Source organism: Talpa europaea (genome assembly GCF_964194135.1).
Source record: "Talpa europaea genome assembly, chromosome: 6".
Classification (NCBI taxonomy): Eukaryota; Metazoa; Chordata; class Mammalia; order Eulipotyphla; family Talpidae; genus Talpa; species Talpa europaea.
The window spans coordinates 22,730,036-22,743,023 of record NC_140072.1 but is presented as its reverse complement, the minus strand read 5'-3'; the positions used below and the strand labels follow the sequence as shown (position 1 = coordinate 22,743,023).

Below are 12,988 nucleotides of genomic sequence, written 5' to 3'. Positions count from 1 at the left end.
GACTGGCATACACAGGGCCTTCAATTTAGAAAATGAAGTACATGACAGACATCAATAATACCTAGTTAGTTAGGTGGCCCTTGGTGGGGGTTAGAGAAGAATTTCAAATAACATAGCCTCACGTTGCAAAGAATAGCCTCCTGGAATACACAGGTATTCCAGCCTGGCTTGCCTCACACTCAGACTCCAGCTTGTCTATATTAAGTGGCTCGGGGTCAAACCAATAATAGCACTCTGCACGTCTGCACCTATAGTTCTGTAGTAGTACGTCTTCTATCCTGGGCACCAACTCTCTGCACCCCTTGTCCAGTTGAGTGCAAGAGCTCCAAAGTCCCTGGTGTGGGGATGGGACCCTAGTCAACAACTGTAGTGGGATGCTCCATATGGCAGCTGTCCCTTGCCCTTGTATGTTGTTCTGGCCTGATATCCCTGCAAACACAGGTCAGTGGAAGTCTCCCCTCCAACCTTTGCTGAACCATTGCTCCTGATGGACACTGTCGATTTGTCAGGGGTTGTTGACACTGCTGCACCCTAGTTGTGAACATACAGAGGAGGCAGGCTGACATATTCACCCTGCTGCCATCTTGCCAGACTCCTGGAAATCCATTTCACACTACAAAAAATGTTCAATTTGGTCACAAAAGTAAATTCTAAGACCTGCAAATATACACCATGACAAATATTAAGAACATAAAAGAAACACTTCATATAAAAGCCACCTCATAAATGCTCTTTCATAAATGATTTTTCATGGTGCTGGCAAGGCTTCTCAAACTGGCAGTTTTTCTGAACATATAAATCTATTCAGTTTTTCCATGAATATGTATTATTCCTTTCCTGCTGAGTCTCTCTAGCAATCATCTCAGAATGAACGCAGGTCAATGTTACAGTTGTCTGTCTCAGAAATTTAGGTTGCATGAATCTTGTGAAGGACTCTGCATAGTGAATCCTCTGTGGCATTCCCAATGATGATATCTCTTCTATTTTATTTAAACAAAGCAGTAGCACAAAACACTATCGACTTCTTATGGTTGGCTAGATCCTGTACCAGATATGGGCTCAGACGCTGATACAGCTCAGGCTGTCTTTGATATGGGTATGGCTCATTGCTGCATTCACTGGTCACTTATAACAAGACAGGATTACAGTAAATGCTAAATGCTGACACTGACTAAATAAACTTAACCATATAAGAAAAATTTTAAGCTCCTACTGGATATTCACATCCAAAAGAATGAACTTGAACTTTTACCTTATACCATGAACAAAATTAACTCTGTGACTCAGCCTCCTAAACGTAACTCCATTAGATTATAACCCTTCACCACCTAAAACTATAAAACTCTTAGAAGAAAACATAATGGGAAAGCACAATGAAATTGTATTTGACAGTAATTTCTTGGCTGTAACACCAAAACCACAAACAACAGAAGAGTATATAGGTAAATTAGACTTCATCAACATTTAAAAGAGTTCTGCAAAGGATACTATACATGGAGTGAAAAAGCTACTATGGAATTGGAGAAAATATTTGCAGATCATATGCTGGAAAGGGATTAATATCTATAATATCTAGCTCTTTTGAGTAACAAAATTTCTTTAATGGGCAAAGGACTTAAATAGACATTTATTCTAAGAAGATATCCAAATGGTCATAAGCACATAGAAGATTCTCAATATAACTAATCATTGATATTAGGGAAGTACAAATAATAACCTCAGTGATATACTACTTCATTCCCCTTAGGATGACTTTTTTTTAAAAGATTTATTTATTTATTTATTTATTTATTTATTTATTTATTTATTTATTTATTTATACAAGAACTGGGGTACAGTCCAGAGGTGCAGGAGGGTGAGAGAATTCACCAGAGACAGAGCAGGGAACAGAACAGGTAGAGTGATGAAATACACTGCTGAGGGGAATAGCGGGCGAGACAGGAGAGGTCTGCTTCGCCATGTGGGACCCTCGCCAGCCAGCCAGGATCGAACTGGCACTGCAGTGGCTGCGGACAGCTTCACAGCGCGGCACAGCACTCAACCGCCTGTGCCACAGCACTCAACCACCTGTGCCACCAACCGCCTTAGCTTGATGATATCTGCAAAGACCCTCCAAATAAATTCACATTCACAGGCACCAGGGCCTAGGACTTCACATGTCTTTTAGGGGTGAGGGACATAGTTCATCCCACAAGCAATACCATGCTGATGATAATGTGGAGATGATTGTTTATACTTGGAGTTACCCTACAAAAATTCTCACTCCCTTGCTTCCCATTTGGAATTAAATGGATGTTAAGCAGTTGCCTTTGGAAACTGAATTTAATAGCTGAGTACACAGTGTAACTGAGTACACAGTGTAACAGTTACACTGTGTACTCAGCTAGTGCCTCACTGCATTCACTGCGAAGACTGTTCAGCCTCAGAGTTGCTGAACCTTGCCTAAATGTCTGGCCTGCTCTTGGGAATAGTTTACATGAATGTGACCCACCTGATCTGAATGATGCATTTGCAGTTCCAGGAGATGCCTACACTGATTACGTGGCTACAAGATGGTACCGAGCTCCTGAACTTCTGGTGGGAGATACTCAGTATGGCTCCTCAGTCGACATATGGGCTACTGGTTGTGTTTTTGCAGAGCTCCTGACAGGCCAGCCGCTTTGGCCTGGAAAGTCAGATGTGGACCAACTTTATCTGATAATCAGAACACTGGGTATGAGTATTTTATGACTTAGAGTTGCTAAATTGTTATAGTAATAGTATGTTATTATAATGGAAAACAAGAGCTTTCTTCTCCAAAGTGCTACTTAGGATGGTGGCTCTGGCTTGTAGCCAAAGCCAATCACTGTCCTCTCATCACTCCTCTGAGTTTGCAAATGCAATTTCTGTTCACTATAAAAGAGGAGTTTCCCCCTTTACCCTAGAGCAGGGATCAGCTAACCTTTTCTATAAGAGGTCAAATGGTAAATGTTTTAGAATTTGCAGGCTACTTGATCTCTGTTGCCACTGCTTCTTTGTGTCCTAAAGAAGAACTTACAATTTGCTTTCCCATACATCATCTCTTTAAGTCTTAAGAAAAACCCAGTGAGCACCTTTTTATTTTTTTATTTTTATTTTTATTTTATTTTATTTTTATTTTTTATTTTTTTATTTAAATTTTATTTTTATATTCCCCATACCATTACAACCCCCTTATTTTGACCCCAGTCCCTTCTTTCCCCACGCCCCCATCCCCCATAGAATGTCTCTGGTTCATAGTTGTTTGTTGATTTTGATATTTTCTTTCTTATAGTTATTCTTTTTCCTGGTCCCTTATTTAAGTTTTCTAGATTCCTGCTATGAGTGAGACCATCCGGTATTTTTCTTTTTCTTTCTGGCTTATTTCGCTGAGCATGATCCCTTCCAGCTCCATCCATGTTGCTGCAAATTGCATGTGTTTATCTTTTTTGAATGCTGAGTAATATCCCATGGTGTATATGTACCACATCTTCTTGATCCAGTCATCTATTTTTGGGCATTTGGGCTGTTTCCAAAGCTTAGCTATTGTAAATAGTGCTGCTATAAACATAGGGGTGCAGGTGCTCTTTGGAATTGATGTTTCTGTGTCCTTTGGGTAAATACCTAGGAGTGGAATTGCTGGATCATATGGAAGCTCTATGTTTAGTAGGTCCAGAAATCTCCACACAGCTCTCCATAGTGGTTGGACCAGTTTGCACTCCCACCAGCAGTGCAGGAGAGTTCCTTTTTCTCCACACCCTCGCCAACATTTGTTGTTGCTAGTTTTTTTAATATGTGCCATTCTCACTGGTGTGAGATGGTATCTCATGGTAGTTTTGATTTGCATTTCCCTGATTAAAAGTGATGTTGAACATTTTTTCATATGCCTGTTGGCCATTTGCATTTCCTCTTCAGAGAAGTTTCTTTTTAGCTCTTCTGCCCATTTTTTTAAATTCTTTTTTTAAAAAATGCAATTTTTTTAGATTTATTTATTTATTTATTTATTTGTTTGTTTATTTATTTATTCAAGCACTGGGTATAGTCAGAAGCGCGCGCGGGAAGGTGAGAGAATTCACCAGAGGCAGAGCGGGGAGCAGAGCAGGCAGAAGGACCGAAGTACACTGCTGAGGGGAGCAGCGGGCGGCAGGAGAGGTCTGCGTACCATGTGGGACCCTCCTCTGGTGGCCTGGGAGCAGCCGGGGATCGAACTGGCGCTGCAGAGGCTGCGGGCAGCTTTGCAACCCAGTGCTCAACCACTGCGCCACCGGGGAGGCCCTCTTCTGCCCATTTTTTGACTGGATTATTTTCTTTGTTTTTGTTGAGTCTCATCAGCTCTTTGTAGATTTTTGTGATCAGTCCTTTATCATTAGTGTTATCATTAGTGTTATCATAGTTGTGTGCAAAGATGTTCTTCCAGTGGGTGGGATTTCTCTTTGTTTTTGTTATTGTCTCTTTTTCTGTGCAGAAGCTCTTTAATTTGATGTAGTCCCAGCTGTTGATCTTTGCCTTCACTATCACTGCTATGGGTGATGTGTCTGTAAAGATGTCTTTGATGTGCATATCATGTAGTGTTTTGCCTATATTTCCTTCTATGTATTTTATGGTTTCAAGTCTTATGTCTAGCTCTTTAATCCATTTTGAGTTGGTTTTTGAAGCACCTTTTTAATCGTGCCTATTTCATACATGAAGAAATTAGGGTTCTGGAGCTTCTTTGATTGGCCTAAAGTGCTGATCAGTTAAGTGCAGAATAGGCATGGGGCTCAGATGGCTCTCATGAGCTGTCATCATGTGTCAGCATTCCTTCACCTGGATGCAAGCAAAATGTTGGCTGCAGCTTTATGCCAGCAGCATGGACAAAGAAAGTGACATGTCTATACACTTTCAATGAGTGTTTATGCCTTCCCACAACCCCTCCTGGCAGCATGGCTGCTGGGCAAGGGAACTGCTCCCATCTAGTCTGGTCCAGTTCCCCATTTGGTTCTAGCATATTCTTTTAGAGAATTCTACATGCATGAGTATCACTCATGCATGGGCTAGAGTATTACTACAGATCACACCTTTGGTGTATATTGTTTATTTGATTGATTTCCTACAAGGAATGTGGAAATGTAAACTAAGCAGGTATTAGACAGACTTGAGTTTGTTTCTATGTCACATAATAACTATGACCGTAGGTGGGCTATTAAATCTCCGAGGCTCACTCTCCCCATTGGTATAGTAGAGATTAAAAATGGCAGCCATTGTGAGATTATTATGAAATTAAATGAGATCATGTATGTAAAGCACTCCTCACCATTTTCTGTCCTTCTCTTCTGGTGGCGGATGAATGGCAGACCAAACCCTGTGTGACAAAAAGAGTTACATGGGAGAACTGACTCTACCTGCAAAAGCATGGCATTTCAGTGATCCCTCATTCCCAGGTCTGGGGGAAACCATCAGGCTCAAGATAGCTTTCTCATCTAGACTTCAAAAGTTAACCATTTTAATATTGCTTAATGCATATAATGTTTAGTGCATCATCTAGGATACATACCAATTTATTGGCTCTCTGAAAATACAATATTTATCTAAGTTAAGCTTTGTATTTATTGTGACAAAAAGAAAGCAAGGTAATTTTTAAAAAAAGAAAAGTTAACTTTTTAAACATTGTATTATTTTTATACATTTTTTTCTGAGTTACATGGTTTTATTTTACAGGAAAACTAATCCCAAGACATCAGTCTATCTTTAAAAGTAACCAATTTTTCCATGGCATCAGTATTCCTGAACCAGAAGACATGGTAAATTACTCAATTTTGGATATTTTATTATTTGTGTTGCTATATTGTTTAAAAGGGTAGTTTCTTTTTTAAATTTTGTGCTTTTTGCCTCCTGTTTTCCTTATGACCCAGAAATACAGATCAAAGAAACTATAAAAAAAACTACATACATAAAATGAAAAAAAGAGAATTATGTAAGATGAATCAGGCAAATGCTTTAAAAGTTTACTTCATAAACACCTTGATCCTTTTAGTTAAAACACTTGGGTAACTTTCCTTGAAATAGTTATTTTTTCATCAGCAATGCTTGCTGTATGTTATCTTTCTTTGGAAAAAAAATGCATTCTTTTTATTTTTTTCAGCTTGTAAAACAAAGTTCAAATCAATGAAAACCATTTCTTCACAATGTATATTTTTACAAAATGACCCTCTATCCAAATCAAATCACCACACCCAGTGATCACTGTACAATGCCTTTCTTTGGGAGTTTATCAGCAACAGCTCACCCTCTTGTGTTCAGAAAACATTGATTTCCTGTCTGTGTTATTTAAGTTGGACTATGATCTTTAAAACTTCATGTGGTCTAGTCCTAACTGTAGAGTGAAAGGACTGTTGGAGAGGCGTCTGTCCTCACACAGCTGTATCGGAGCTAGAATGGTGCAGGGCTGCCGAAGCCATAAAGCTAGATCATGGCACTCGAACAAACAGAGGTTTTTATGATCACGGTTCTCTCTAGACACCATGATTGTTTTGAATTCATAATTTTATATAATACTTTGATTTATATGCTGGGTGCTTCTTATATTTGTTAAAGTTTTTTATTATATGTGTCAAACTCTTAAATATAATAAAAGGTTAAAATTGAATTACAAAGCTAGAAGTTGAGTTACAGTAGACTATATAACTTGTTTAATTTAAAGAATAAGATACAATAAACTTGCATACAGCTGGTGCATAAAGATGAATATTACCATTTTCTTTGAAGTTTTTCCTCTTCCATGCATTCCTTCTGAGACCCGCCTTCTCCCCTCCTCACCATTCTGAATTTTGTGTTTATCATTATATTTTCTGTAGTACTCTTATACCTGTAGTTCAATGTATGTTCATTAATGCTCAAAGCATCCCTCTAAGTATATCAGGCAGATATTATAGTACTATTGTAGCATTGGGACTCACATTTACCAATCATCAATTGCAGGACATTGTGAAATTAAGCAAATAACTCAATTTATGTCTTTCAGACTTTTATACTGTCATGGAAAATTGTGTAAAATATGATATTTTTTAATGTTTAAAAGGGAATTATCTAAGCTACTAGGGGATCTTTCTTCAAAGTATTCTTCTTACTAATATATTTTAAATATATATATATATATATATATTGCTTTGCTCTTATGTAACTTTGAAATTCTTTACTTTGTTTTTTAGGAAACTCTTGAAGAAAAGTTCTCAGATGTTGATCCTGTGGCTTTGAATTTCATGAAGGTACTTAAGAACATACTATAATCATTATTGACTGGAAATTGTAATGATTAAAACTGGCAACTGTGAGAGAGGTGGACTATAGGACAAATAATGTCAAAGTAGGATGTAGTTACTGAAAATTATAAGAAACTGTAAAATAATTATAGTTAAAGGAACATTGGTAGGTTCAACAGCAATAGTTCTAACATATCCTTTAAAATTAGTAGAAGACACTATTGCTGCTTTTACATTTGTTAGGTCGTTTGAATGTTAATATTCAGACTATGGAAATTTATGAGGGTGAATATTTCTTGAGTTTGATGTTCTAGAGGGCCTCCCCTGGTGGCGCAGGCAGTTGAACACTGGGCTGTGAAGCTGCCTGCAGCCTCTGCAGCGCCAGTTTAATCCCCAGCCACCGGAGGAGGGTCTGACATAGCGCGCAGACCTCTCCTGCCGCACCTGCTGCTCCCCTCAGCAGTGTATTTCGTCAGTCTACCTGTTCTGTTCCCTGCTCTGTCTCTGGTGAATCTTCTCACCCTCCCACGCTTCTGACTGTACCCAGTGCTTGTATAAATAAATAAATAAATCTTTAAAAAAAAAAGTTTGATGTTCTAGAACTGCACCTGGTGGCCACTAGCTACACATTACTACTGAGCACTTGAACTATGAATAACTAAGTTTACTATAAAAAAAAACATATTTCATTAATAACTTCAAAATATTGATCATGTGTTGAACTGATAACATTTTGGATATTTTGGATTAAATAATTTTTTTCAATTTTTAAAAATGAATAAAAGACCAGCAAAGTCAGTGCCATGCAGACATCAGTTATGGCCCCTGCACCAGGCCAGGAGAGAAGGCCAAACAAAGGATAGACCCTAATTAAAAAACAAGACTCAGGGCCTCCCCGGTGGCGCAGTGGGTTGAGCGCAGTGCTGTGAGGCTATTTGCAGCCTCCACCTCACCAGTTCAGTTCCTGGCCAGGGAGATTCCCACATGGCGCAGCAGACCTCTCCTGTCACGCCCACTGTTCCCCTCAGCAGTGTATTTCGGTCCTTTTGCCTGTTCTGCTCCCTGCTCTGTCTCTGGTAGATTCTCTCACCCTCCTGCGCCTCTGGCCTGAACCCCAGTGCTTGTATAAATGAATAAATCTTTAAAAAAAAAAAACCAAGACTCAACTATGGGCAGTATGCCATTCATTCTTGACTGCTGGAACATGTGAAGCCATGCTGGAACGTGTCACCCTTCCATCCAGGGTTAATACTGAATGCACAGAGGAAGGGATGGCAATAAAAATACCAGTGAGAGTATCTAAATCAATTGAGTTCTACCTACAGTGGTGGTTTTCAGATGGCTACTCACCATAATGTCCTGGGAGTTTTTTAAAAAAAATACACGTTTCACTTTCTAACCTCAGATTTATAGAAGTAGAATTGCCATGAGTAGGATCCTGGAATTTGTACCTTTAAACATCCCCGAAAGTGATTATGATAAGCAGCCTAATTTGAAACTCATCTGAACTGGAAGGAGGAACCATCCAGATAAACTCGAGTCAACTTTGTAGACTGACCTTAGTGCTTGTCCAGGTTGCCAGGTGGCTGCCTGGGTGCTATCCAGGGTGCTGGATTCCTTCAGCCTGAGTCCTGAAATTCCTCTATGCTCTCTCTCAGACTCCCCTTTCCACTGCTCCACCTACCTTAACACAGCACTCTGCAGACCTTGTCCTGGAAGCCTCATTCCCTGACTTTGTTCTGGACAGATTGTTCTGATGTACCCGCAATAGCAAAACCTTTAAGGAGTCAGGGTGACGTCAAGCTCTGTGAGCCTACCCAATTCTAAAGTAGAGTCTAGGCCTTCCTCTGCTTACTCTCCCCACTAACCTGAGAGAAAACTTGCTGGAAGACAACTCCAGGGCACAAAACACCAAGGTATAGGAAAAACTCCCTGTCTCAGCTTCAGAAATGAAGTGCCCAGTGGGACTGCCCAAGATCCTGGATGAAGTTATTTTCGGCCACTCCATTATTTGATTTAGAGCTATAAATATTGACCTGACACTCAAGAATTCTCCAAGTGCATCAGGGATTGTGCTCTTTTGTGAGCTACACTCTAAAACTTAGGTTCCTGCTCCATGTTAGATGAAGGAAAGCTTGCTTTCTTTAATAGCAGTTGAGTCATTTTAAACAACAAATAAATACTGGCAAGACATTTCAGATCTCCTGTGTCTGCATGTTCTAAGGCAGCTCCAGTTCATGAGTAAAGGTTCATTCTCTGACCAAAAATTATCAGGGCCTCTTGGAAGAAATCTGTGTCATGATTACCATTGATTCCACTGCTGTCAGAGTCCTCCCCACTCCAGGGTGTGCAGAGCTAGTGATTCTAATAGCTTCTAGTATAAAGGGTCATAATGTCACCTTTCTCTTTTTGCCTCTAGTGATTTTTATTTGAATATGTACTCCAATCAGCCCCATTTTTAGGTTCTTTTTACTACTAAAACTAACACTTCCCTAACTGCCTCCTTAAATCAGCGATTCTCAAACTTGAATAAGTATCAGCCTCATCCAGAGGGTCTGCTTAACATAGGTTGCTGGGCCCCACTCTGCTTTTGATTCAGCAGGGCTAAGGTTGAACCAAGAATTTGCATTTCTAATAAGTTTCCAGGTGATGCTGATACAGCTAGTCTAGGGACCACCTTTTGAAAAGTCTGACAAACTATTTGCTTTGACAGTGATGAAGAGATGTCATGGTGGAAACACCTGATCTACATGTAGCCTCTTTCAGAGACAGTAAATGTTTATCATTTCTGCCCTCAGAAGACTTTGAAGTGGCAAAAGAAGAACAAGCCTAGTAATTAGCAAGTTCCAAGTACTGGAGAATATATCAACTTGAAATTTTCTAAACTCCTGTTGGCTCCCTCTTACTATTCAGAGAATGGAGACACAATAATAAAATAGGCCTTTTTCATAGTATCTTCTTTGCTTTTTTCTCCTTTCAAAGGAGTGTCTGAAGATGAATCCAGATGACAGATTGACCTGCGCCCAACTCCTGGAGAACCCCTACTTTGACTCTTTCCGAGAGGACCAAATGAAAAAAAAAGCACGTAATGAAGGAAGAAACAGAAGACGCCAACAGGTACCTCTGTTCAAAAGCTAAAGTGTTATAAAATTGATTCATTATTTTTCCTTCTTCTACCTTTTCAAGCGACACTAGGTGGACACCAAAACCTTTTTTTTTATTGGTTCATTATATTTTTTTATCTTAATAAATATTGGTGATTGATGTCATAAAACTATGCAAAATAGTTTGTTTTCTTTTAAAAACTTGTTCCAGATCTTATTCCAAAGTACACTTGAATCAAATCATTGTACAATCCTTTTGCTACACTGATTGGATATGTTACCTACCAGATTGTGTAACCAAAATAACTGCTTCGTACAACGAAACCCTGAGTCCACAATCTCTACAGAGGAATCCCAGTACCTTTCTGGAGCTTCCAAAGGCTTAAATAAAGGAAATTTGACTATTCCATTCTTTTCACCCATGATGCTTAAGTCTGCCTTTCCTAGGCTTGTCCCTGAAATCAAAGATAAACTCTGGCCAGATACAAAAGGGTGAAACTCAGACATCTGGGAACCAAATCCTAGCCTAAAATATGCTGATACTACAGAATGATATGCTGAATCTGATGATAAATGTTGATTCTGCAGTTTATTAGGTGATGACCCTTTACTTGGTTTCAGAAAGCTTTGATGTTAAATAAACTTCATGGAAGCAGGCTAATTTTGGATTGGGCTTCTTTTTCACCTGTATTCCCAGCACTTAAAACAGTATCTGACCTGTAGAACGTACTTAATGAATATTATCCAAATAAATATATAAGACAAACATTGTTTAAGGAGGAGAGTAATTTTAATTTATCCAAGACTGAAAATTGTCCCATTCTATCTGCTGAATTTTCACTTTTGATCTATGTATCAGTCATTTGTTTCCTCAGCATTTCTACGATAAAGAAAGAAATCTTTTTTTTCCAACCTTTTGATAATTAAAATAGAAGTTTGTTGAGGAAGTTAAACTAATCAATAAGATGAAATGTTAGGATTATGTCTGTGTGTCCAAAAATCTGTGGGTATCTGAGTTTTTGTTACATAAGTAAATTTACCTTTCACTGTTAAAGCTGTATGTTTGAAAGTCAAGTCTAACACAGCTTACTTAAGTAACCAAAAGATTAGGGTTTCTTCAAATAACAGTTTGAACTACAATATGAATTGTGTTTTAAAACACTAATCCGGGGCCTCCCTGGTGGCTCAAGGGGTGAAGTACAGCACTGTGAAGCTATCCGCAGTCTCTGCAGCAGGAGTTTGATCCCTGGCCAGCCAGGGAGCTGCCCACATGGCACAGCAGACCTCTCCTGTCTCGCCCACTGCTCCCCTCAGCAGTGTATTTCAATCAGTCTGCCTGTTCTGTTCCCCACTCTGTCTCTGTTGAGTCCTTTCACCCCCCGCACCTCTGGCCTATACCCCAGTTCTTGTATGCATAAATAAATCTTTTTAAAAAAGATTTTATTTATTTATTTTTGCATAGTAGAACTGGGGTGTAGGCAAGAAGTGTGTTAGGGAAGGGGAGGCAGTGAGAGAATTCACCAGAGGCAGAGTGGAGAGCAGAGCAGGCAGATTTACCGAAAAACACTGCTAAGGGGAACAGCAGGTGAGACAGGAAAGGTCTGCTGCTCCATATGTGTGTTAGCTCCCTGGCCTGGCCTCAGGCCTTCGAGGTGATAGTGCTGAGACTTAACCCCTAGGCCTCCAGGAAGTCCACTGTTTATCTATCTTTTAAAAACTGACTAGATACTCAGAAACAAGTATATTGAAAGAAATCATAGTGCATCCATGAGAATCCTAGAATAAAGAAAAGAACCAAATTTTCAAGTATCAGAGGGTTACAGTTTTTATAAATGTAACCCTGCCTAATTTTAAAATTGATGTCATTTGACATCTTTGTACCATATGTATCCCTTTTGTTTTACCACCTTTGAATCAAACTGCATAGGAATTGTTTTCAATTTACTTTCTTATTTTTGTCTTGTTCCACTATTAGAATCAACTGTTGCCTCTCATACCAGGAAGCCACATCTCCCCCACACCTGATGGAAGAAAACAAGTCCTCCAGTTAAAATTTGATCATCTTCCAAACATTTAAGAAAATGTTCTTTCAAGTGGAAAGTAATTTAATATGTACACATTTTTGTACAAGAGAGATAGGAATTCTCAGTGTTTCAAATGCAAATGAGCCATATGAAAATTAAGATGCTTTCTAGAGTTGTTTTGCTCTGATTGTTACTAATTCCTCTTCCCATGCGTTTTACATGCCAACTTTATCTCTTAGAACATTTTCTTTAAATGTTATAAAGTCTGAAACTATACATATGGAGGAGACATTTTCAGTTTCATCAGAGCAGCCCCTGAATGAGGCAATTTGTATTCAGGATTTATGGACTTATACTTTGATTTATGGAGAAGATTTACATATATCATCTTGCTTCAGCTGACCACATAATGTCTTAGAGCAATATCAAATATCTTGCCTGGCTGTTGTTTATGTAAAAATGACATTATGTTTCTGCATTTTAATTCACTCTTATTGTAACCAGGTCTGTTAAGTAATGCTGGCATTCTATTCTGTGCTTTTATGTTGGTGTAGGAAGAAAACCTTGAAATGTCATCTAAGTTTACCCTTTGATGCCAGGGCAGACTCTTTCCCTGTCTTGTGAG

General features: G+C 39.0%; 1 protein-coding gene across 1 annotated transcript in view; it reads left to right on the top strand.

Moving 5' to 3' along the window:
* CDKL4 (cyclin dependent kinase like 4) overlaps positions 1-12,416 on the top strand; it is a gene marked incomplete at its 3' end in the record, with an annotated part of 29,339 nt that extends 16,923 nt beyond the window's left edge. Inside the window, exons 5-9 of the mRNA XM_084234671.1 lie at positions 2,516-2,713; positions 5,695-5,777; positions 7,185-7,241; positions 10,218-10,352; positions 12,315-12,416. Coding sequence (XP_084090797.1) covers positions 2,516-2,713; positions 5,695-5,777; positions 7,185-7,241; positions 10,218-10,352; positions 12,315-12,416 — 575 coding nt within the window. The remainder of the gene's footprint in view (positions 1-2,515; positions 2,714-5,694; positions 5,778-7,184; positions 7,242-10,217; positions 10,353-12,314) is intronic.
* Positions 12,417-12,988: the final 572 nt, after the last annotated feature.